Here is a 26097-nt window from a genome sequence, read left to right on the forward strand (position 1 = left end):
TGGTGGTGGCTACAAGAACAGCCAGCTTCAAGAGGATATGGATCAACATCTGGAGCAGAGGTCCATCAGTGGCTCTTAGCCACAGCGTATTGTTGGAACTCTCTGCCTGGGGCAGTTATGCTCTGTATTCTTGGTGCTTGGGGGAGGGGGCAAAGTGGAAGGGCTTCTAGCCCCACTTGTGAACTTCCTGATGGCACTTGGGGGTTTTGTTTGGTTTTGGCCACTGTGTGACACAGAGTGTTGGACTGGATGGGCCACTGGCCTGATCCAACATGGCTTCTCTCATATTCTTATGTTTTTATAGGGGGGGGGGGCACAGTAGGAGGGCTTCTAGTGTCCTGGCCCCACTGATGGACCACCTGATGGCCCCTGGGTTTTTTGGCCTCTGTGTGACACAGAGTGTTGGACTGGATGGGCCACTGGCCTGATCCAACATGGCTTCTCTCATATTCTTATGTTTTTATAGGGGGGGTGGGGCACAGTAGGAGGGCTTCTAGTGTCCTGGCCCCACTGATGGACCACCTGATGGCCCCTGGGTTTTTTGGCCTCTGTGTGACACAGAGTGTTGGACTGGAGGGGCCACTGGCCTGATCCAACAGGGCTTCGCTTATGTTCTTATGTGACACAGAGTGTTGGACTGGATGGGCCACTGGCCTGATCCAACATGGCTTCTCTTATGTTCTTATGTGACACAGAGTGTTGGACTGGAGGGGCCACTGGCCTGATCCAACATGGCTTCTCTTATGTTCTTATGTGACACAGAGTGTTGGACTGGAGGGGCCACTGGCCTGATCCAACATGGCTTCTCTTATGTTCTTATGTGACACAGAGTGTTGGACTGGAGGGGCCACTGGCCTGATCCAACAGGGCTTCTCTTATGTTCTTATGTGACACAGAGTGTTGGACTGGAGGGGCCACTGGCCTGATCCAACATGGCTTCTCTTATGTTCTTATGTGACACAGAGTGTTGGACTGGAGGGGCCACTGGCCTGATCCAACATGGCTTCTCTTATGTTCTTATGTGACACAGAGTGTTGGAATGGAGGGGCCACTGGCCTGATCCAACAGGGCTTCGCTTATGTTCTTATGGCTGGGGCAGTGATACTCTGCATTCTTAGTGCTTGGGGGAGGCAACAGTGGGAGGGCTTCTAGTGTCGATGGTGCGGTCTCATTTGGAATACTGTGTGCAATTGTGGTCACTGCACCTCAAAAAGGATATTATAGCATTGAAAAAAGTGCAGAAAAGGGCAACTAGAATGATTAAAGGGCTGGAACACTTTCCCCATGAAGAAAGGTTAAAACTCTTGGGGCTCTTTAGTTTGGAGAAACGTCGACTGCGGGGTGACATGATAGAGGTTGACAAGATTATGCATGGGATGGAGAAAGTAGAGAAAGGAGTCCTTTCCTCCCTTTCTCACAATACAAGAACTCATGGGCATTCAATGAAATTGCTGAGCAGTCAGGTTAGAACGGATAAAAGGAAGTCCTTCTTCACCCAAAGGGTGATTAACATGTGGAATTCACTGCCACAGGAGGTGGTAGAGGCTACAAGCATAGCCAGCTTCAAGAGGGGGTTAGATAAAAATATGGAGCAGGGGTCCATCAGTGGCTATTAGCCACAGTGTGGGTGTATATATATACCGTATATATAAAAAAAATTATTGGCCACTGTGTGATACAGAGTGTTGGACTGGATGGGCCATTGGCCTGATCCAACATGGCTTCTCTTATGTTCTTATGTCCTGGCCCCACTGATGGACCTCCTGATGGCCCCTGGGTTTTTTGGCCTTTGTGTGACACAGAGTGTTGGACTGGAGGGGCCGTTGGTCTGATCCAACATGGCTTCTCTTATGTTCTTATGTGATACAGAGTGTTGGACTGGAGGGGCCACTGGCCTGATCCAACATTTCTTCTCTTCTGTTCTTATGTGACACAGAGTGATGGACTGGATGGGCCACTGGCCTGATCCAACATGGCTTCTCTTATGTTCTTATGTGACACAGAGTGTTGGACTGGAAGGGCCACTGGCCTGATCCAACATGGCTTCTCTTATGTTCTTATGAGACACAGAGTGTTGGACTGGATGGGCCATTGGCCTGATCCAACATGGCTTCTCTTATGTTCTTATGTGACACAGAGTGTTGGACTGGATGGGCCACTGGCCTGATCCAACATGGCTTCTCTCATGTTCTTAAATAAATAATAACTCTGTTGCCTGTCACAAGGGGCCTTTGGTCAACTTCGGGGGAGGGGGAGACCACTGAGATCTCATGAATCAAATCGTCTCCCTCTCTCCTTCCTCCCCCCCCTCCAGCTCTTCCTCTTGGAGGAGATGCGGGAACGACGTTACGACGGCTACGCCCGTGTCATTCAGAAGGCCTGGCGGAAGCACGTGGCCGTGCGCAAGTACATCCGGATGAGAGAAGAAGGTGAGGGGGTCTTTCCCACATGAGCTGGGCGGGGTGGAGGGGTGCAGTTCCCTGCCACTCTACGGCTTGGACCCAGAACGTGGGGAGGAGACGTTGCACCACTGGGGCACATCAAGGCATCCGTAGAAAAATCCCTCTGGGATTGGGCAGGGAGCCTTTTCCCTCCCTGCTGAGATCAGAGCTTTTTTTTATATAGCAATAACTCCTTTGCATATTAGGCCACACCCATCTGATGTAGCCAATCCTCCAAGAGCTTACAGGAGGCCCCGTACTGAGAGCCTTGTAAGCTCCAGGAGGATTGGCTACATCAGGGGTGTGTGGCCTAATATGTAAAGTTGCTCCTGCTACAAAAGAAACCCTGGCTGGGACGCGGCAGCGAGGCTCACGAGAGGGCTCACGTCCTCCTCCTCCTCCTCCTCTGTCTTCCGAAGCTTCCAACATCGTCCTGAACAAGAAGGAGCGTCGGCGAAACAGCATCAACCGGAACTTCATGGGCGACTACATCGGTCTGGAGAACCATCCGGAACTGCGGCGCTTCCTGGGCCGGCGGGAGCACGTGGACTTTGCCGACACTGTCGTCAAGTACGACCGGCGGTTCAAGGTGAGCCGCGGAGGGGCTCACGTCCTCTGAGAAAGTGAAAATCCCTCTGAGGAAATGAAAATCCACTGGGCTGGACCGAAGACCAGGAGCGGCTGGCCCTCATAGAATCGCAGAGTTGGAAGGGACTAGGAACACAGTTTATAATATGTTATCTTTTTTTTTAAATTCAAACGTTTATGTAGAGTTTTTTTAAATTTGAGGGACATCATAATATTTAAGGAGTCCCGTGGCACAGAGTCGTGAGCAGCAGTACTGAAGTCCAAGCTCCGTTCACGATAGGTCCATCTAGGGTGGTCTTTCTGTGGCCCCAGAAGGTAATACTCCCTTCCACTGGGTTGAAATTGAATCAAAAGAGTTTCCGGCTCAACATTACAAAGAACTTCCTGACCGTTAGAGCAATTCCTCAGTGGAACAGGCTTCCTCCTTGGGAGGTGGTGGGCTCTCCTTCCTTGGAGGTTTTTAAACAGAGGCTAGATGGCCATCCGACAGCAATGAAGATCCTGTGAATTTAGGGGGAGGTGTTTGTGAGTTTCCTGCCTTGTGCAGGGGGTTGGACTAGATGACCCTAGAGATCCCTTCCGACTCTAGGATTCTATGACTGTTAAGAGTGGTTCCTCAGTGGAACAGGCTTCCTCCTTGGGAGGTGGTGGGCTCTCCTTCCTTGGAGGTTTTTAAGCAGAGGCTAGATGGCCGTCTGACAGTGATGAAGATCCTGTGAATTTGGGGTTGGTATTTGTGAGTTCTCTGCATTGTGCAGGGGGTTGGACTAGATGACCCTGGAGGTCCCTTCCAGCTCTGTGATTCTATGAGTTCTGTCACTTAGACCCCCAAGGCTGGGCTGACTTCCCTGGAAATCAGAAGTCAAAGTGCTTAAGGGTTTCTCTGTTAGATCAGGCCTAACGCACTCACCTTCCTGTTGTCAACCTTTGGGAAACTGGGTTAAAATAAATAAACTGAGCTTTAAAGGGGATAAAAATAAAGTTCTGCAATTAGGTACTTGAAGAGCTGTCCTAGAGAGGATGGGGTGGAATTGTTTTCTGTGGCTGCGGAAGGTCGGACCAGAACCAACGGGTTGAAATTAAATCAAAAGAGTTTCCAGCTCAACATTAGGAAGAACTTCCTGTCCATTCGAGCAGTTCCTCAGTGGAACAGGCTTCCTCCTTGGGAGGTGGTGGGCTCTCCTTCCTTGGAGGTTTTCCAACAGAGGCTAGATGGCTGTCTGACAGCGATGAAGATCCTGTGAATTTGGGGTAGGTATTTGTCGGTTTCCTGCCTTGTGCAGGGGGTTGGACTAGATGACCCTGAAGGTCCCTTCCAGCTCTGTGATTCTATGATTGGAGGCACGGACAGTCTGCTGCTCCATTCGAAAACAAATCCCAAAGGCAAACGATCGATGCTGATCAACCCCTGCCTTTAAAACCCTGCACTTAAAATGGAGAAGAGTTACGCCTTAGATCAGGGATGTCAAACATGTGGCCCAGGGGCCGAATCAGGCCCCCAAAGGGCTCCCATCAGGCCCCCGAGCATCTGGCTCTGTTTCCTTCTCTCCCCCTCTCTTGCTTCCTTCTGCATCTCATTCTGCTTTGCCAGGCTTGCTCAATCGCACAGGAGCTACAGTGCAAAGCCTCTGTTTTCTCCATTGGTTGAGGCTCCTCCCCCTCCTGGTCCCCTGGGGAGAGAGGGAAAGAGCCAGAGCTTCCTTTGCCCAGTTCCCTGGATCCCATGGGAGAGATGCAAAGAAAGCCCCTTTAAGACCAACCAGTGCTAATATTTTAAGCATGTTTTGTTTTGTTTTTTAAAAAATGTTTAGTCATGTTTGTCTGTGTGCTTTAAAACGTTTATATCTCTGCTACCTGATCTTAAATAGGTACACACATGGCCCGGTCTGACATATCCCAGCCCGGCCCAACAAGGTCTCATTTATGTCAGATCCGCCCCTCATAACAAATGAGTTCGACACTCTTGCCTTAGATCAGGGGTGTCAAACATGCAGTTCGGAGGCTGAATCAGGCCCCCGGAGGGCTCCTCTCAGGCCCCCGAGCAACTGGCTGTCATCTGCTTCCTTCTCCCTATATCTTGCTGACTTCTGCATCACAGCTTGCTCGACTGCACTGGAGCTACAGAGCAAAACCTCCCTTTTCTCCATTGGCTGAGGCTTCTCCCTTGGGGAGGAAGGGGGGAGGGGTAGCTTGCTTTGCCAGGCTCTCTCAATTGCACAGCAGTTACTGAGCCAAGCCTCTCTCCCTTCTATCGGCTGAGGCTCCTCCCCCTCTAGGTCCCCTGGGGGAGGAAGGAACGAGCCAGAGCTTCCTTTGCCCGGTTCCCTCGATCCCATGGGAGAGATACAGAGAAAACACCTTTAAAACCAATGAGTGCTAACGTTTTAAGTGTTTTAAAAATACGTTTGTGTTTGTGTTCTTTAAAAAAATTATCTCTCTGCTACGTAATCTTCAATAGGTACACACATGGCCCGACGCGGCATGCCTTGGCCCAACCCGACACGGCCCGGCCCCTCAAGGTCTCATTTATGTCAGATCCGGCCCTCATAACAAATGAGTTCGGCACCCCTGCCTTAGATGGCTTTTGCTCATGCGGAATCATGCGCTTTGAATCCCATTCTAGTGCACTTTAGAGATCGTTCAAAAGTGGATTTTGCCCTTGCACCCGGTAAAATCTAGCTGCAGCGTGCATCGAAAGCAGATTATTCAACACGTGTGAAATAAGATTTTGCACAGTCCACTGAGGGCCCGCCTCACCGCTCCTTCGTAGCCCGCCGTGTTTCCTGACTTCCTTCTCTGCCGCTTCCCCTCCAGACGGTGAAACGGGACTTGATTCTCACCCCCAAACTCCTCTACCTGATTGGCCGGGAGAAGGTGAAGCAAGGGCCAGAGAAAGGGGCGATCAAGGAGGTCCTGAAGAGGCAGATTGAGTTGGAGAGGATTCAGTCGGTCTCCTTGAGGTGAGGATTGAACAGGGGTATAAATCTGCAGTTGTCTTCTTGTTCTCATCTGGGAGAACCAGGTTTGATTCCCCACTCCTCCACTTGCAGCTGCTGGAAGAGCCTTGGGTCAGCCATAGCTCTGGCAGAGCTGTCCTTGAAAGGGCAGCTTCTGTCAGAGCTCTCTCAGTCCCACCCACCTCACAGGGTGTCTGTTGTGGGGGAGGAAGGCAAAGGAGATTGTCAACCGCTCTGAGATTCAGAGCGAAGGACAGGATATAAATCCTGTATCATCTTCTTCTTACATTATTGCTCCCTTGGATGCAGACTTTTGCCCTTTGCTTTTCCCCAGCACCCTGCAGGATGACTTCATCATCATCCACGAACCCCAATACGACAGCGTCCTGGAGTCCACGTTCAAGACGGAGCTGCTGAGCTTGCTGTGCAAGCGCTATGAAGAACGTGCCCAGAAGCCGCTGACTGTCAGGTTCAGTAACCAGTAAGTAAGAACATAAGAGAAGCCATGTTGGATCAGGCCAATGGCCCATCCAGTCCAACACTCTGTGTCACATAAGAAACGAAGAGGAGCCATGTTGGATCAGGCCAATGGCTCTTCCGGTCCAACACTCCATGTTGGATCAGGCCAATGGCTCTTCCGGTCCAACACATAAGAACATAAGAGAAGCCCTGTTGGATCAGGCCAATGGCCCATCCAGTCCAACACTCTGTGTCACATAAGAACAGAAGAGAAGCCATGTTTGATCAGGCCAATGGCCCATCCAGTCCAAAACTCTGTGTCACATAAGAACATAAGAGAAACCATGTTGGATCAGGCCAATGGCCCTTCCAGTCCAACACTCTGTCACATAAGAACATAAGAGAAGCCATGTTGAATCAGACCAATGGCCCATCCAGTCCAACACTCTGTGTCACATAAGAACATAAGAGAAGCCATGTTGGATCAGGCCAATGGCCCATCCAGTCCAACACTCTGTGTCACATAAGAACAGAAGAGAAGCCATGTTGGATCAGGCCAATAGCCCATCCAGTCCAACACTCTGTGTCCCATAAGAGAAACCATGTTGGATCAGGCCAATGGCCCTTCCAGTCCAACACTCTGTCACATAAGAACATAAGAGAAGCCATATTGAATCAGGCCAATGGCCCATCCAGTCCAAGACTCTGTGTCACATAAGAACATAAGAGAAGCCATGTTGAATCAGGTCAATGGCCCATCCAGTCCAATACTCTGTGTCACATAAGAGAAGCCATGTTGGATCAGGCCAATGGCCCATCCAGTCCAACACTCTGTGTCACATAAGAACATAAGAGAAGCCATGTTGAATCAGGTCAATGGCCCATCCAGTCCAACACTCTGTGTCACATAAGAACATAAGAGAAACCATGTTGGATCAGGCCAATGGCCCTTCCAGTCCAACACTCTGTCACATAAGAACATAAGAGAAGCCATGTTGAATCAGACCAGTGGCCCATCCAGTCCAACACTCTGTGTCACATAAGAGAAGCCATGTTGGATCAGGCCAATGGCCCATCCAGTCCAACACTCTGTGTCACATAAGAACAGAAGAGAAGCCATGTTGGATCAGGCCAATGGCCCATCCAGTCCAACACTCTGTGTCACATAAGAGAAACCATGTTGGATCAGGCCAATGGCCCATCCAGTCCAACACTCTGTGTCACATAAGAACATAAGAGAAGCCATGTTGAATCAGGTCAATGGCCCATCCAGTCCAACACTCTGTGTCACATAAGAACATAAGAGAAGCCATGTTGGATCAGGCAAGTGGCCCATCCAGTCCAACACTCTGTGTCACATAAGAACATAAGAGAAGCCATGTTGGATCAGGCAAGTGGCCCATCCAGTCCAACACTCTGTGTCACATAAGAACATAAGATAAGCCATGTTGAATCCGGCCAATGGCCCATCCAGTCCAACACTCTGTGTCACACAAGAACATAAGAGAAGCCATGTTGGATCAGGCCAGTGGCCCCTCCAGTCCAACACTCTGTGTCACACAGTAGCCAAAAACACAGACACACACACACACACATATATATATATATATATACACACACACACACACACTGTGGCTAATAGCCACTGATGGACCTCTGCTCGATATGTTTATCTAACCCCCTCTTGAAGCTGGCTATGCTTAAGAACATAAGAGAAGCCATGTTAGATCAGGCCAATGGCCCATCCAGTCCAACATTCTGTGTCACACAGCGGCCAAATATATATATATATACACACACACACACACTGTGGCTAATAGCCACTGATGGACCTCTGCTCCATATTTTTATCTAACCCCTTCTTGAAGGTGGCTATGCTTGTGGACGCCACCACCTCCTGTGGCAGTGAATTCCACATGTTAATGTGGATTCCACATGTTAATGTGAATTCCACCTCCTGTGGCAGTGAATTCCACATGTTAATCACCCTTTGGGTGAAGAAGGGACTTCCTTTTATCCATTTTAACCTGACTGCTCAGCAATTTCATCGAATGCCCACGAGTAGCCGTGGGGATCCCATCCCATTTAAGCAGGTGTCGTTTTGTAGACAAATAGGTGGTGGAGCTCATCCTGGGATTGTTATGCAGCTGCACCTACTATTCAACGGACAAGGTGGGGGGCACGAAGGGGGACCCTCAGAAAGGTTCAGGAGCTACACGCCTGTGCACTCCTGCTGAATTCAAGGCCAGCATCCAAGTATCCAAGAGCCAGGTGCAATGTGGTCAGCTGGGAAGGGCATAGGCTTCCCAAGCTCCCACTGGGGGGTGGAGTTTCCCCCACTTTCGAGACCCCCAACCTGCTGGCACGGAGCAGGCCGCCGGGGGGATCCCCGCCCCAAAGAGCCCCATTACGCGTGGCAGCACACAGTGCAATGACATCACCAGGAAGTGACTTATCACACCAGTCACGTCAAACAGGAATGCTCTAGGAGTTCGGGGGGGGGGGGGAGACTCTAGGGTACCATAGGGTTCCTCTCCTAATTGCTAGACTGGCCCCATGAAAAATTATAGAGTTCTCCCCCCAAAAAATTCCTAGAGTGGCCCCACACGATGTGCCTAGCGCAATACGTCACTTAAGAACATAAGAGAAGCCATGTTGGATCAGGCCAACGGCCCATCCAGTCCAACACTCTGTATCACACAGTGGCCAATAATTTATATTTATATATATATATATATATATTGGCTATGCCTGTAGCCACCACCACCTCCTGTGGCAGTGAATTCCACATGTTAATCACCCTTTGGGTGAAGAAGTACCTCCTTTTATCCATTCTAAACCGACTGCTCAGCAATTTCATTGAATGCCCACGAGTTCTTGTATTGCGAGAAAGGGAGAAAAGGACTTCTTTCTCTACCCTCTCCATCCCATTCATAATCTTGTAAACCTCTATCATGTCACCCCGCAGTCGACGTTTCTCCAAGCTAAAGAGCCCCAAGCGTTTCAACCTTTCTTCATAGGGAAAGTGTTCCAGCCCTTTAATCATTCTAGTTGCCCTTTTCTGCACTTTCTCCAATGCTATAATATCCTCTTTGAGGTGCGGCAACCAGAACTGCACACAGTACTCCAAATGAGACCGCACCATCGATTTATACAGGAGCATTATGATACTGGCTGATTTGTTTTCAGTTGCCTTCCTAATAATTCCCAGCATGGCGTTGGCCTTTTTTATTGCAAACGCACACTGTCTTGACATTTTCAGTGAGTTCTCTACTACGACCCCAAGATCTCTCTCTTGGACAGTCTCTGCCAGTTCTTGGTGATGTCATTGCACCATCACTTCTTGGTGATGTCACTGCACCACCCGAAAATAGTCCCCCATCGGCAGCCGGTGGCGACTTGGCAACCCTAGAAGGGCGACATGATTGGAAGAGAACTTGGCCAGTCACAGGATGGCTGCAGGAGCCCGGGAGGGAGCTGCCCACACCAGGGGCAAAGAAGGGATGTTGCTGCAGGAGCAGGGGTGGGGGGCGGCCAGGATCTTGGCTTCTGACCTGCTCTTCGCTCTTTCTCTCCCTCTCCGCTCCTAGGCTGGAGTTCAAGGTGAAGAAGGACGGATGGGGCCCTTGGGGAGCTGCCGGCTCCCGGCAGATCCAGTTCCAGATCTGCCAGGGGGACTTAGCGCTGCTCCGCAACAACGGCAAAGTGCTGGTCGTCAGCATCGGGCCCGGCTTGCCACGGAACGCTCGTGAGTGTGCCTCTTTGGTTTGAGGGGGGAGGAAAGGGGGACGGGGGGGATGGTTGCGGGAGGGGAGGGGGAGGGGGGGAACCAAAACGGTTGGAGCAAAGGAAAAGAAAATGTAACTAGGCACATAGTGCAAAGGTACAAAATAGCATATATTCAGAAGTGCTAAAATACCATTTAAAAGCCAGTTCGGTGTAGCGGTGAAGTGCACAGACTCTTATCTGGAAAACCAGGTTTGATTCCCCCACTCCTCCCCTTGCACCTGCTGGAATGGCCTCGGGTCAGCCAGAGCTCTCTCATCTGGGAGAACCGGGTTTGATTCCCCACGCCTCCACTTGCACCTGCTGGAATGGCCTTGGGTCAGCCAGAGCTCTCTCATCTGGGAGAACCGGGCTTGATTCCCCGCTCCTCCACTTGCACCTGCTGGAATGGCCTTGGGTCAGCCAGAGCTCTCTCATCTGGGAGAACCGGGTTTGATTCCCCCACTCCTCCCTTTGCACCTGCTGGAATGGCCTCGGGTCAGTCAGAGCTCTCTTATCTGGGAGAACCGGGTTTGATTCCCCACTCCTCCACTTGCAGCTGCTGGAATGGCCTTGGGTCAGCCAGAGCTCTCTTATCTGGGAGAACGGATTTGATTCCCTACTCCTCCACTTGCAGCTGCTGGAATGGCCTTGGGTCAGCCAGAGCTCTCTTATCTGGGAGAACCGGGTTTGATTCCCCACTCCTCCACTTGCACCTGCTGGAATGGCCTTGGGTCAGCCAGAGCTCTCTCATCTGGCAGAATGGGGTTTGATTCCCCACTCCTCCACTTGCACCTGCTGGAATGGCCTCGGGTCAGTCAGAGCTCTCTCATCTGGGAGAACCGGGTTTGATTCCCCCCCTCCTCCACTTGCAGCTGCTGGAATGGCCTTGGGTCAGCCAGAGCTCTCTCATCTGGGAGAACCGGGTTTGACCCCAAGCGTTTCAACCTTTCTTCATAGGGAAAGGGTTCCAACCCTTGAAGCCTTCCAGTTGCCCTTTCTGCGCTTTCCCCAATGCTCTAATATCCTTTTTGAGGTGCGGTGACCAGAACTGAAGCCGTAACCCATCGCTGTCCCACACCTTGTTTGTTGATGCTATCAGGGTTGCAGAAAGCGAAGAGCTCCTTGGCATGGGATGGTCTCCCAAGAGCTGAAAGTAGAGCAGATTCTTGATCTCTGCGAGGGCTGCTGCTTGCTGGGCGGGTTCTAAGGGGCTTGGGGCCAGCTTCACCTGCACAACTGACTGTGGATGTTCCAATCTTTCAGGGCCCACCCGGAAGGATAATAGGAAGAGCCGGTACCTTGGTGGGGCACCTGCCCCTGGCTGGAATGCCCCCACGGCTGCAGGTAAAAGAGGGTGGAGTTTGGGAGAAATACCACAGCTGAGTGGCAGAACACCAGCATCACGGGCAGAAGGTCTCAGAGCCCTGCTGGGTCAGGCCAGGGAGGGTCCATCTAGTCCAGCCTCCTGTCTCACACAGTGGCCAACCAGTTCCTCTGGAGGGCCAACAACAGGGCAGGGAGGCTGAGGCCTTCCCCTGAGAAGAGGATCAGAAGAGCCCTGCTGGGTCAGACCAGGGAGGGTCTATCTTATCCAGCCTCCTGTCTCACACAGTGGCCAACCAGTTCCTCTGAAGGGCCAACAACAGGGCAGAGAGGCTGAGGCCTTCCCCTGAGAAGAACATCAGAAGAGCCCTGCTGGGTCAGACCAGGGAGGGTCCATCTAGTCCAGCCTCCTGTCTCACACAGTGGCCAGCCAGTTCCTCTGGAGGGCCAACAACAGGGCAGAGAGGCCGAGGCCTTCCCCTGAGAAGAACCTCAGAAGAGCCCTGCTGGGTCAGACCAGTGAGGGTCCTTCTAGTCCAGCCTCCTGTCTCACACAGTGGCCAACCAGTTCCTTTGGAGGGCCAACAACAGGGCAGAGAGGCTGAGGCCTTCCCCTGAGAAGAACATCAGAAGAGCCCTGCTGGGTCAGACCAGGGAGGGTCCATCTAGTCCAGCCTCCTGCCTCACACAGTGGCCAGCCAGTTCCTCTGGAGGAACAAGAACAGGGCAGAGAGGCTGAGGCCTTCCCCTGAGAAGAACCTCAGAAGAGAGGTCAGACAAGGAAGGGTCCATCCAGTCTAGCCTCCTTTCTCACACAGTGGCCAGCCAGTTCCTCTGGAGGAACAAGAACAGGGCAGAGAGGCCAAGGCCTTCCCCTGAGAAGAACATCAGAGGAGCCCTGCTGGGTCAGACCAGTGAGGGTCCATCTAGTCCAGCTTCCTGTCTCAAAAAGTGGCCAACCGATTTCTCTGGAGAACCAACAACAGGGCAGAGAGGCTGAGGCCTTCCCCTAAGGGGAACATCAGGGGAATCCTGCTGGATCAGACCAGGGAGGGTCCATCTAGTCCAGCCTCCCATCTCACATAGTGGCCAGCCAGTTCCTCTGAAGGACCAACAACAGGGCAAAGAGGCCGAGGCCTTCCCTTGAGAAGAACGTCAGAAGAGCCCTGCTTGTTAGCTTGTGGTCCTAAGTCCCCCACCCCTCAACTCTTCCCTGGGTGAGCTGGGCCTATTGATTCTCTTCCTTCTGCCCCACCCCTCTCATCTGCGTATCAGCCAGGCACTCCTCCAGACTGGATGCCCCATGCTTCCCCTGAAGCCCTCAACTGACGCCTTCTCCTCTTTCCTCTGAACAGGCCCGAAGTGGAACAGCCGGGGGGACGGTAGGCCCAGTCTCCAACATTCCCGTCTCTCCATGACCCGGCAAGTCAGCATGGAGCAGCCCAGCCTGCCCCGGCAGGGGGCCAGCCCAAGAGCTAAAGCGGCCCCCACCCATGTCAACCTGGACTTCATGAACGTCCCGGACCAGGGCGTGGCTGGGTGAGTGGATTGGGGTGGGCACGGCCTCTTCGCCTTCCCCAAATTCTTGTGCGAGATCCAGGTCTCTTCTCCTCCTTCAAGCAGACGGCAGCTCAGAAGCCACGGCTGAGTCTTCTTCTCTCTCCCTCGATAGCCTAATGTCACTGTCTCGGTCAGTTCTACCATTCACCAACAGGGGAAGGAGCCTCAGCCAATAGGAAGAAGAGAGGCTTGGCTCAGTAGCTCTGCTGTGCGATTGAGAGAGCCTGGCAAAGCAATCTCTGCCCTCCCCCTTCCTTCCCTAAACACTCTTCCTGCACAGAAGCTCAGAAGCCACGGCTGAGTCTTCTTCTCACTCCCTCGATAGCCTAATGTCACTGTCTCGGTCAGTTCCACCATCCACCAACAGGGGAAGGAGCCTCAGCCAATAGGAAGAAGAGAGGCGTGGCTCAGTAGCTCTGCTGTGCGATTGAGAGAGCCTGGCAAAGCAAGCTCTGCCCTCCCTCTTCCTCCCCTAAACACTTTTCCTGCACAGAAGCCACGGCTGAGTCTTCTTCTCTCCCCCTCGATAGCCTAATGTCACTGTCTCGGTCAGTTCCACCATTCACCAACAGGGGAAGGAGCCTCAGCCAATAGGAAGAAGAGAGGCGTGGCTCAGTAGCTCTGCTGTGCGATTGAGAGAGCCTGGCAAAGCAAGCTCTGCCCTCCGCCTTCCTACTCTAAACAGTCTTCCTGCACCACAGCGGATTTGGGTCTGGGCGAGAGAGCAGCGGTCGGATGGGATGGGTTTCTGCTTGGCTCGTTCGCACACCTCCTGCAGGTGGGAGCGGGGAGTGCTGGGTGCAGGGTTGCCAAATCCAGGTCAGGGGGATTCATGGAGATCTGGGAGAGGAGCCCGGAGAAGGTGGGTTTTGGAGTGGGGAGGGACGTTAGCAGCGTACACCGCTACACAGCAGCCCTTTCCTCCAGTCTGTTGTAATTCCAGATCTCCAGGCCCCAACGACCAAAAGGTTATAGTGACCACATTACTAAGGTATAATCCATCAAATATCAACATTTCGTTCGCTACAAGAAACTAAAAGGTGCAATTCCCAATGAATGCATAGAATCTTAGAGTTGGAAGGGGCCTCCAGGGTCATCTAGTCCCACCCACCCCCCCACACACACAATGCAGGAAACTCACAAATACCTCCCCCTAAATTCACAGGATCTTCATTGCTGTCAGATGGCCATCTAGCCTCTGTTGAAAAACCTCCAAGGAAGGAGAGCCCACCCCCTCCCCAGGAGGAAGCCTGTTCTACTGAGGAACCGCTCTTAACAGTCATAGAATCCTAGAGTTGGAAGGGACCTCCAGGGTCATCTAGTCCCCCCACACACACACACAATGCAGGAAACTCACAAATACCTCCCCCTAAATTCATCCGGCGAAGGAGTCCTGACATACAGGAAGTTGACCTGAGTACTTCTGCTTCGATCGCTCTTCACGCATAGGGTGTTGCATTAATCGCATGTTTAGCAAAGGTAAAGGCAGTCCCCTGCGCAAGCACCAGTCGTTTTCGACTCTGGGGTGACGTCGTATCACGACGTTTTCACGGCAGACTTTTTAAGGGGTGATTTGCCGTTGCCTTCCCCAGTCACCTACGCTTTCCCCCCAGCAAGCCGGGTACTAATTCTACCGACCTCAGAAAGACGGAAGGCTGAGTCAACCTTGAGCCTGCTACCTGAACCCAGCTTCCCCCGGGGATCGAACTCAGGTCGTGAGCAGAGAGCTCCGACTGCAGTACTGCAGCTTTACCACTCTGCGCCACGGGGCTCTTCCGCAAATCACATGTTTACACGACTACAATAAAAGGCAAATTTGTAACTCATTCCATAAACGACAGCGATACATGATTATAGTTGAAACAATTAAAAACATACTCACAAGACTACAGCGCTCTGGGTAAATGTGCAAGACTATTTTCACCGTGTTTAGCGACTGCTAAAAATGCAACGAAATATGCAATTCTAGCCACCCATTATATACAGTGCACAGCAATTAAATTCAAGAACATCAGATCATACCCACAACTTCACTACAAAGGTCTCCAATGTGATTTCAAACTTCGCCACCATGCCAAGAGCAGCGTTCTCTCTGAGTGTGAGCTAGCGCACCATTTTTTAGCCTCCAGCTCACACACATTTTTGTCTCGGCTCAGGAAAAATGGCCCCAGAGCACACTAATTTGCACAGTAGCTCCCAACTTCAATGCTAGTAGCTCACAAAGTAGAATTTTTGCTCACAAGACTCCACAGCTTAGAGCAGGGGTCCTCAAACTTTTTAAATAGGGGGCCAGTTCACTGTCCCTCAGACTGTTGGAGGGCCGGACTGCCGTTACTGTACAAGGCCGCGGGCCGTCAGTTCTCCGTCTTCTGCATCTCTCTCCCTTCCCCACACCACACACCCCGGCCTGGGAACTCACCTCACCTCGGTATCACCTCACACTCTGTCTCCGCCGCCTCAGCCCAGTGCCGGAAGTGTGCGTTGCTAACGCGAGTTTAGGTCGAACGTCACTTCCGGTCTGATTTTGCCATAACCCGGCGGGCCGCATAAATGTCCTCAGCGGGCCGTAGTTTGAGGACCCCTGGCTTAGAGGGAACATTGATGCCCAGAGGCTGGCAGGGAATGCCAGTTGGGCTGCTCGCGTCTTGGCTTCCCTGGAAGTTTTGCCTCTCTTTCCTTGGAGGTTTTGAAGCAGAGGCTAGATGGCCATCTGACAGGAAAGCTGATCTTGTGAACTCAGGGGATGTTTGCGATAGTTCCTAATAGTTAGAACAGTTCCTCAGTGGAACAGGCTTCCTCCTCAGGAGGTGGTGGGCTCTCCTTCCTTGGAGGTTTTTAACTGGAGAGCCAATTTGATGTGGTGGTTAAGTGTGTGGACCCTTATCTGGGAGAACCGGGTTTGATTCCCCACTCCTCCACTTGCAGCTGCTGAGATGGCCTTAGAATAATAGAATCTGTAGAGTTGGAAGGGACCTCTAGGGTCATCTATTCCAAACCCCTCCACAATGCAGGAAACTCACAAATACCTCCCCCTAAATTCAAAGGATCTTCATTGCTGTCAGATGGCCATAGCTCTGGCAGAGTTGGGTCAGCCATAGCTCTGGCAGAGTTGTCCTTGAAAGGGCAGCTGTTGGGAGAGCCATCTCAGCCCCACGCACCTCACAGGGTGTCTGTTGTGGGGGAGGAAGGGAAAGGAGATTGTAAGCCACTCTGAGTCTCTGATTCAGAGAGATGGGTGGGGTGTAAATCTACAGTCTTCTTAAACAGAGGCTAGATAGCCATCTGACAGCAATGCTGATCCTGAAATGTAGATCCTGTAAATTTAGGGGGGAGGGGTTTGTGACAGTTCTGAATAGTTAGAGCGGTTCCTCAGTGGAACAGGCTTCATCCTCAGGAGGTGGTGTGCTTTCCTTCCTTGGAGGTTTTTCAACAGAGGCTAGATGGCCATCTGAGAGCAATGAGGATCCTGTGAATTTAGGGGGAGGTGTTTGTGGGTTTCCTGCATTGTGCAGGGGGTTGGACTAGATGAGCCTGGAGGTCCCTTCCAACTCTAGGATTCTATGATTTTAATCCCAAAGACCTCACCTGGAGTCTTGTGTTCAGTTTTGGGCACCACATTTTAAGAAGGATCTAGACAAGCTGGAACGAGTTCAGAGGAGGGCGATGAAGATGGCAAGGGGTCTGGAGACCTATGAGGAAAGGTTGAAGGAGCTGGGCATGTTTAGCCTGAAGAGGAGGCGGCTGAGAGGTGATAGGACCACCATCTTTGTCCTTGTAGGGCTGTCCTCTAGAGGATGGGGTGGAATTCTTTTCTGTGGCCGCGGAAAGTCGGACCAGAACCAGTGGGTTGAAATTAAATCAAAAGAGTTTCCAGCTCAACATTAGGAAGAACTTCCTGACCATTAGAGCGGTTCCTCAGTGGAACAGGCTTCCTGCTCGGGAGGCGATGGGCTCTCCTTCCTTGGACGGTTTTCAGCAGAGGCTAGATGGCCATCTGACAGCGATGAGGATCCTGTGAATTTAGGGGGAGGTTTTGTGGGTTTCTTGCATTGTGCAGGCGGTCGGACTAGATGACCCTGGAGGTCCCTTCCAACTCTATGATTCTGGGGAAAGGCCAAGAGGGCTGTGGGTAGAATGTCAGGGGTCCTCTTTCCTGTCCCCAACCTTGCTTTGACCACTTCCTTTCCAGCTTGCAGCGGCGGCTCTCCAAGGAAGCCAAGCCCATCCCGGGAGGAGGCCGGGCCAAGCCCAAACCTAAGCCCAAGCCACAGCCCCGACTCCCTCAGTGCCGGGCGCTCTACGCCTACGACGCTCAAGACACCGATGAGCTCAGCTTCAACGCAGACGAGGTCATTGAAATCATCAAGGAAGGTGAGCCCTACAAGATCAGACCAGGAAGGGTCCATCTAATCCAGCCTCCTGTCTCACACAGTAGCCAGCCAGTTCCTCTGGAGGGCAAGCAACAGGGCAGAGAGGCCAAGGCCTTCCCCTGAGAAGAACCACAGAAGAGCCCTGCTGGATCAGACCAGGGAGGCTCCATCTAGTCCAGCCTCCTGTCTCACAAAGTGGCCAACCAGTTCCTCTGGAGGGCTAGCAACAGGGCAGAGAGGCCAAGGCCTTCCCCTGAGAAGAACCTCAGAAGAGCCCTGCTGGATCAGACCAGTGAGGGTCATTCTAGTCCAGCCTCCTGTCTCACACACCGGCCAGCCAGTTCCTCTGGAGGGCCAGCAACAGGGCAGAGAGGCCAAGGCCTTCCCCTGAGAAGAACCTCAGAAGAGCCCTGCTGGATCAGACCAGTGAGGGTCATTCTAGTCCAGCCTCCTGTCTCACACACCGGCCAGCCAGTTCCTCTGGAGGGCCAGCAACAGGGCAGAGAGGCTGAGGCCTTCCCCAGTTTGGTGTAGTGGTTAATTGTGCAGACTGTTATCTAGGAGAACAAAGTTTGATTCCCCCCTCCTCCACTTGCGGCTGTTGGAATGGCCTTGTTCGGCTATAGCTCTTGTACCAGTTGTCCTTGATAGGGCAGCTTCTGGGAGAGCTCTCAGCCCCACCTACATCATAGGGTGTCGGGGGAAAGGGAGGTAAAGGAGATTGTGAGCCGCTCTGAGAGTCAGAGTATAGGGCAGGGTATAAATCCAATATCATCATCTTCTCCTCCTCCTGACCCTGGAGAGCAGCTGCCAGTCTGAGTAGACAATACTCACTGTGATGGACCCGGGTTCTGCTTCAATATAAAGGCAGCTTCATGTGCCAGTTTTGTGTAGTGGTGAAGTGCGTGGACTCTTACCTGGGAGAACCGGGTTTGATTCTCCTCTCCTCCACTTACAGCTGCTGGAATGGCCTTGGGTCAGCTATAGCTCTCATAGGACTTGTCCTTGAAAGAGAAGCTGCTGTAAGAGCTCTCTCAGCCCCACCCGCCTCACAGGGTATCTGTTGTGTGTGTGTGTGTCGGGGGGGGGGGGACGGTAAAGGAGATTGTGACCGTTCTGAGATTCAGGAGTATAGGGCAGGATATAAACCCAATTTCTTCTTCCACATCCTTTTTGACGCGAGACCTCCAGAACGGCACACAGGTGTGGCCTGACCTACCCGGTGTACAGTAGGACTATAATATCTTGAAATCTGGGTGTTATGCCTCTGTTGATACACCCCAAAACTGCATTGGCCTTTTTTGCTGCTGCAACACACTGATTGCTCATATTTAGCATGCAGTCTACCCGTAACCTCAAAGCAGACTGCAGCTCTGATCTAGCAGGGCTTTCCTTGGGTTCTTATGACAAGGCTGGCCTTTGGCCTTTTGTCTGCCTGTTATGTGGTTTTTGCCTGTAGGGAAGATCGCTCTTCATTGCCTGACTCTGAGAGTTTGGTGTAGTGGTTAAGTGTGTGGACTCTTACCTGGGAGAACCGGGTTTGATTCCCCACTCCTCCACTTGCACCTGCTGGGAAGGTCTTGGGTCAGCCATAGCTGATAGGAGTTATCTTTGAAAAGGCAGCTTCTGTCAGAACTCTCTCAGCCCCACCCACCTCACAGGGTGTCTGTTGTGGAGGAGGAAGGTAAAGGAGATTGTGATCCACTCTGAGATTTGTAGCAGAGAGCCAGTTTGGTGTCGTGGTTAAGTGTGCCGACTCTTATCTGGGAGAACCGGGTTTGATTCCCCACTCCTCCACTTGCACCTGCTGGAATGGCCTTGGGTCAGCCAGAGCTCTGGCAGAGGTTGTCCTTGAAAGGGCAGCTGGGAGAGCCCTCTCAGCCCCACCCACCTCACAGGGTGTCTGTTGTGGGGGAGGAAGATAAAGGAGATCGTGAGCCGCTCTGAGTCTCTGATTCAGGGAGAAGGGCAGGGTATAAATCTGCAATTCTTCTTCTTCTAAATCCAATATCAACCTTGTCTCCTTCCTTCTGCAGATCCTTCTGGATGGTGGCAGGGCCGTATCAGGGGCAAAGAGGGCTTGTTCCCGTGGAACTACGTGGAGAAAATCTGAGCGGAAAGCTTCCCTGGGCAGCTACGGAGGTTGTTCCTCTCTCCTAGTCACCCAGCTGCTCCTGAGTTTTCTATGAGATCGCAGAGGCTCACCCCTGAGCCGAGCAGGAGGCCGGCTGCCAGAGGAATCCCCCAGGACACTTCCTCCAACCCCCCCCCACCAGCAAGCGGACACCTGGGGAAACGGGCAGGGCAGGTGACCTCCGCGTCCTTGAAAGCCTGCAGAAGGCTGCTGAAAGACGGGCGGCTTTTATCTTAAATTGTGCCAGGAGAAAGGAGGTTATTCAGTATGCTAACTTCTTCCTCCTCCCGCTGCGCTTCAAGCCACGCAGAGGAATTCTGACATCCCGGAACTGAGGAGCGGCGATCCGAGGGGGTGGGGGGGACTTGCCTTTCAAAAGGAAGAAGAGAGGCAGCTGGGGCTTCCCAACAAAATATTAATCTGGACACCAGCTCCAAGCTAAACATGCCCGGACGCGGGTAAAGGACACTGCTGAGCAATTCTTCAGGCCCACCTTAGCGGACCTGTAAACTCTCATGTCAGGCTTTTGCCTCTGTTATACAGAGGGGTGGAGGGGAGCCGAAATTCTGCAAATGCCAGTGAGGTTTTTGCTGCAGGACCGGACCAGTAGCCGTCCCAAAATCCACCTGAAGCTGAGATGACAGCGAAGCGGCTGGGAAGGGGGGTGGGGGGTGGAGAACCACACCGTTGACGATTGGAATCAGTTACGTGAATTGGGACCGTCTCCTGAAAATGAATTTTATTTCTGAATGTATTCAAAATGCTTTCTTAAAAAAAAATTAAAAATAAACAATTTGGACCCTGACTGGAAAAGAAATCCAAGATGAGATGAAAAGCGGGACGTTGCACAATTTGCCTCGGGGTAGGAAAGCGGCGCAGAGTGGGAAAGCTGCAGTCCAAGCTCTGCTCGTGACCCGAGTTCGATCCCGGTGGAAGCTAAGTTCAGGTAGCCGGCTCGAGGTTGACTCAGCCTTCCATCCTTACGAGGTCGGTAAAATTAGTCCCCGGCTTGCTGGGGATAAAGTGTAGACGACTGGGGAAGGCAAGTACAAACCACCCCATAAAAAGTCTGCCAGGAAAACGTTGTGAAAGCAACGTCACCCCAGAGTCGGAAACGACTGGTGCTTGCACAGGGGACGACCTTGACCTTTCAAAGAGCCCTGTGGTGCAGAGTGGTAAAGCTGCAGTCCTGCAGTCCAAGTTCTGCTCACGACCTGTGTTCGATCTCAGCAGAAGCTGGGTTCAAGTAGCTGGTTCGAGGTTGACTCAGCCTTCCATCCTTCCGAGGTCGGTCAAAGGTGGGCTTCCTCAGAGAGAGCCCGTTTGATGTAGTGGTTAAGTGTGTGGACTCTTATCTGGGAGAACCAGGTTTGATTCCCCACTCCTCCATTTGCACCTGCTAGCATGGCCTTGGGTCAGCCATAGCTCTGGTAGAGGTTGTCCCTGAAAGGGCAGCTGCTGTGAGAGCCCTCAGCCCCACCCACCTCACAGGGTGTCTGTTGTGGGGGAGGAAGGTAAAGGAGATTGTGAGCCACTCTGAGACTCTTTGAAGTGGAGTGCGGGATATAAATCCATCTACCTCACAGGGTGTCTGTGGTGGGGGGGGGGGAGGTAAAGGAGATTGTGAGCCACTCTGAGACTCTTCAGAGTGGAGGGCGGGATATAAATCCAATATCTTCTTCTACCCTAAGCCAGGAATAGAGGGATTTGACCACATCAAACTAAAAGCTAGAATTTTCAGGTATGTCTAATGATATGCTCACTTCCGCAGCCCCTGTCCCAACCTGAAAGCTCTCTCTCCTTGAAGGTTTTCCTCCTAAGGTTTGATTTCAAAGCGTTCAGTAAGAACGCTTACTGGAGCACCACCCTAGCAGTTATCAGGCAGCCTCACGGGCTCCCTCTAGAGGTAACAAGTGGCATTTGTAAGGCAAAAATCAGAGCTGATCATCGTTTGCACCGTTGGGAAACCTTTGGAATTCTGGCACGAGGCATTGGGGGCACAACTAGAAAACGACTGCCCCAAGAGGCGAAGCCGATCACATGGCTGCAGCAGAAGGCAGACCCAACCACAAAATGTCAGGGAGCGAGGCCATACGTAACTCTTACTAGTATCTCTTCCAACATTTCAGACAGAAGTTCTGTTGAGCAGGACGCCTTTTAACCTACATGGCCAATCAGAAGTCCTGCTGGGAAAAAACCGAACCCAGCTCTGGCCGCTTTCTAAAAGCCCTTCGCGAGCACCAGTAACGGTGCTGACTGGTACCATGGCACCGTAATTACTGTGAAGAGAATAATTTCTTATCTCAATAAAAAATAATAAATGTCTACAGGTTCTTTACAGGGCTACATTACAGTAGTCATGTATGGCTGTGAGAGCTGGACCATAAGGAAGGCCGAGCGCAGAAGAATAGATGCTTTTGAGTTGTGGTGCTGGAGAAGAACCTTGCGAGTCTCTTGGACTGCAAGAAGATCCAGTCAGTCAGTCCTAAGGGAGATCAACCCAGACTGTTCCCTGGTAGGTCAGATGCTGAAGCTGAAGCTCAAATACTCTGGCCACCAAATGAGAAGGCAGCACTCACTGGAGAAGACTCTTGAGAGTCCCTTGGACTGCAAGAAGATCCAATCAGTCAGTCCTAAGGGAAATCAACCCAGACTGTTCCCTGGAAGGTCAGATGCTGAAGCTGAAGCTAAGATCCTTTGGCCACCAAATCAGAAGGGAGCACTCGCTGGAGAGGATCCTGATGCTGGGAAAGACAAAAGGCATAAGAAGAAGGGGACGGCAAAAGAGGAGATGGCTGGACAGAGTTACTGATGTAACAAACACGAATCTGAGCAGACTTCGGAGGATGGTGGAAGACAGGAGGGCCTGGCAAGACTTGGTCCTTGGGGTCGCAAAGAGTCGGACTCGACTGTGTGACCGAACAACAAACAAACAGCCATTCCTCATTTCAGGGGGGGGGGGGGGGAGTAGTTCTTCATTTCAAGGAAAAAAGTAGTTCCTCATTTTAAGAAAAAAAAATTAACTAGATATTCGAACTCAGCCATTTGCTCCGCAGGCTATTAACTTCTAGCCCCTAACCTGCTCAAGCCGCCTTGGAAGATTCTTCCACGGGCCCTGTTACCAAAGCAGGAAGCTATGAAAGGGATGCGGGGGGGGGGGGGAGGGGATTCGAACTCGCAACAGCGAGCTGCAACAGCTGACCGGGGAGCCGAGCACTGAACCACAACATCAAAACTCGGGTCTGCCCAGCAGCTTCCACATTGGCCTTTCCGCTGCCAGAATCTTTGCCCCCTACCATCTTGCAAAGCATACTTCAGAACATAAGAGAAACCATGTTGGATCAAGCCAGTGGCCAAAAAACCCCTGGTGCCATCAGAAGACCCACTAGTGGGGCCAGGACACTAGAAGCCCTCCCACTCTTGCCCCTCAAGCACCAAGAATACAGAACATCACTGCCCCAGACATAACATAAGAGAAGCCATGTTGGATCAGGCCAATGGTCCATCCAGCCCAACACTCTGTGTCACATAAGAACATCAGAGAAGCCATGTTGGGTCAGGCCAATGGCCCATCCAGTCCAACACTCTGTGTCACATAAGAACATAAGAGAAGCCATGTTGGATCAGGCCAATGGCCCATCCAGTCCAACACTCTGTGTCACATAAGAACATAAGAGAAGCCATGTTGGATCAGGCCAATGGCCCATCCAGTCCAACACTCTGTGTCACATAAGAACATAAGAGAAGCCATGTTGGATCAGGCCAATGGTCCATCCAGCCCAACACTCTGTGTCACATAAGAACATAAGAGAAGCCATGTTGGCTCAGGCCAGTGGCCCATCCAGTCCAACACTCTGTGTCACGTAAGAACATAAGAGAAGCCAAGTTGGATCAGGCCAGTGGCCCCTCCAGTCCAACACTCTGTGTCACATAAGAACATAAGAGAAGCCATGTTGGATCAAGGCCAATGGCCCATCCAGTCCAACGCTCTGTGTCTCATTAGAACATAAGAGAAGCCATGTTGGATCAGGCCAATGGCCCATCCAGTCCAGCACTCTGTGTCACATGAGAACATAAGAGAAGCCATGTTGGATCAGGCCAATGGTCCATCCAGCCCAACACTGTCACAGAAGAACATCAGAGAAGCCATGTTGGATCAGGCCAATGGCCCCTCCAGTCCAACACTCTGTGTCACGTAAGAACATAAGAGAAGCCAAGTTGGATCAGGCCAGTGGCCCCTCCAGTCCAACACTCTGTGTCACGTAAGAACATAAGAGAAGCCATGTTGGATCAGGCCAATGGCCCATCCAGTCCAACACCCTGTGTCACACAGTGGCCAAAAAACCCAGGTGTCATCAGGAGATCCAGCAGTGGGGTCAGGACACTAGAAGCCCTCCCACTGTTGTCCCCCGCAAGCACCCAGAATATAGAACATCACTGCCCCAGACAGAGAGCAGCTCCAACAATACATAATCGCCACTGATGGACCTCCGCTCCATTTGTCGATCCAACCCCCTTGAAGCTGTCTAAGCTTGTAGCCGTCACCACCTCCTATGACAGTGAATCCCATGTGTTAATCACCTTTTGGGTGAAGGACTTCCCTTTTATCCGTATCCTTTTATCCATTCCTTTTATCCGTATCAGAACACAGAGTAAGATAAGGCATTACTTCTCCCTTTAACCCAGTGTGCTATTGCAAGGATTAAAATGTACAAGCAGTGACAGAATCAACCCTTCGTCGATTCAGTAGTTTGTTTCCCCTACTGTCCCGTCCCCCGCCACCCTTTTCTGGCCGTTCGTAGCGCACACAAAAAAGGATCTCTATCCAAAACAGGAATCAGATTTGTTACTATTATTTTTCTGAAATAAGAACTTACAACAGTCAGGCTTTCGTTTTTAAAGTGTATGTTACAGGTTTTTCTTTTCTTTTTAAAAGACACACGCCCGGTTAATAAGCATTAGTGACTAGTTGGAAACAGAAAAAACCAAGTTACTAAAATATTTTACTTATGCACAAACTAAAAAAAAAAAAAGAAGACATCTTGTCTCTCCCCCCCCCACCAAAAAAAAAACCTGAAACGTATGAGAAAATAAAGAAAAAAGCCACCCCATCCGCCCCCCCCCCAAAAACCATGATTGAATGGGGAGTCTGTGTTGAAAGAACAGACGCACGTCCCCTCAGCCTCTGTAGCAGTTTGCAGCGATCTTTATCCCGGGGCCGGAACCAAAAAGGGGGGATTGCGTGCCCCAGCCGTCCTCTTGGTCACATGATCTGAGAGTTGTGGTCCTCTGTGTCTGAGTGAGGTGGGGGAAGGTGTACATTTCTAATTCCATGATTGACAGCGGAAACGGTTCTGCAGACGAGCTGTGTCAAAACATGATTGCCCCGAAAGCCCGAAGGCAGAAGGAAAGTTTACAGCAGGACAAAGCGAGGGCAGATGGACCTGATTTGGGGGGGGGGGGGGGGCAGACGCGGTGAGCCCACGTCACAATTCCTGGGGAAGCCCCCCAACGCTCTGAGCGTGGAAACATCTCGAACCCTTTGACAAAGGGCACGATTTTAGGTCGCGGGGTCCCATAGGCGTCGCGATAAGTTTCCGGCCTTCCAAGAGCGTTCTTGCGTTTTGACAATGAAGGCGAGAGGGATGCGTTATAGCAACACTCCCCGCAAACAGCAAGAGATGGTGCAATGCGGGGCAGGAGGGGAGAGAAGGCCTGGTGCGACTCATCCGCCACTCGGCTCGAAGAGCGGTGGTGGGGGACCAAACCCTCGAATGCATCTCGTGTCAAACACACACCGGAGGAGTCTCCCCCTCCCTCTCCCATCTCCCGGGGGGGCCCAGCTCAGGAGCTGACACCTGGCCACCCTCCGCCTCCCTTCTGCTAAACCTCCTGGCTGGATAACCACAAAATCCTTTCTACCTATAGACTCAGGTGGATCGCCAGGCTGCCTGTAAGCGACAGGACACAGCTGGCGTCCAGGGGCACCTTTCAGACCAATAAAGTTTTAGCCCGAGTATAAACTTTCTGACGTGTGCGCGCACACAAAAGCTTATACCCGGAATAAAACTTTGCCGGTCTGAAAGGCGCCGCCGGACTCCAGCTTTGCTCTTTCCGTCCACAGCAGCTCTTTCTCCCGGCCCAGGCGAGAGCAGCGGCCGTCAGAAGAAGGCAGCCTGCCCGTCTGCAGTTGAACGGTTAGAATCGAGCCTAGTGGCGCTCTATGGTGCTACGAGACCCGAATCTAACTGGCAGCAGAGGGCCCCTACAGGGTCCGGCGCCCAGCGGCTCGGGTCGACACGAGGGCAGGTTCTGGTGGACACTTGACTCCCACGGTGGCTTCGTTCTTCCAGTTCCTTGCAAGGTAGCGACAGGTACCTTTAAGCCATCGAAGGCAGAAAGCAGGGCTTTGCAAGGGACTGCTTAGGGGAGCGCTAGAGGGAATTCCTTTATTGGGCTTTGGGTCTGCAAAAAAGGTCTGTTCTGGGCCCCCAAGC

General features: G+C 51.9%; 1 protein-coding gene across 1 annotated transcript in view; it reads left to right on the plus strand.

The window, feature by feature from the left end:
• The window catches only part of LOC132584398 (unconventional myosin-Ie-like), a 78446-nt gene extending 58858 nt beyond the window's left edge, over nt 1-19588 (plus strand). Inside the window, exons 20-28 of the mRNA XM_060256271.1 lie at nt 2315-2429; nt 2861-3030; nt 5844-5989; nt 6321-6467; nt 10036-10193; nt 11477-11557; nt 12892-13075; nt 17286-17467; nt 19503-19588. Of these exons, the coding sequence (XP_060112254.1) occupies nt 2315-2429; nt 2861-3030; nt 5844-5989; nt 6321-6467; nt 10036-10193; nt 11477-11557; nt 12892-13075; nt 17286-17467; nt 19503-19579 (1260 nt within the window). The 3' untranslated portion in view covers nt 19580-19588. The remainder of the gene's footprint in view (nt 1-2314; nt 2430-2860; nt 3031-5843; nt 5990-6320; nt 6468-10035; nt 10194-11476; nt 11558-12891; nt 13076-17285; nt 17468-19502) is intronic.
• The last annotated feature ends 6509 nt before the right edge of the window (nt 19589-26097 follow it).

Source organism: Heteronotia binoei, chromosome 1 (assembly GCF_032191835.1).
Source record: "Heteronotia binoei isolate CCM8104 ecotype False Entrance Well chromosome 1, APGP_CSIRO_Hbin_v1, whole genome shotgun sequence".
Lineage (NCBI taxonomy): Eukaryota > Metazoa > Chordata > Lepidosauria > Squamata > Gekkonidae > Heteronotia > Heteronotia binoei.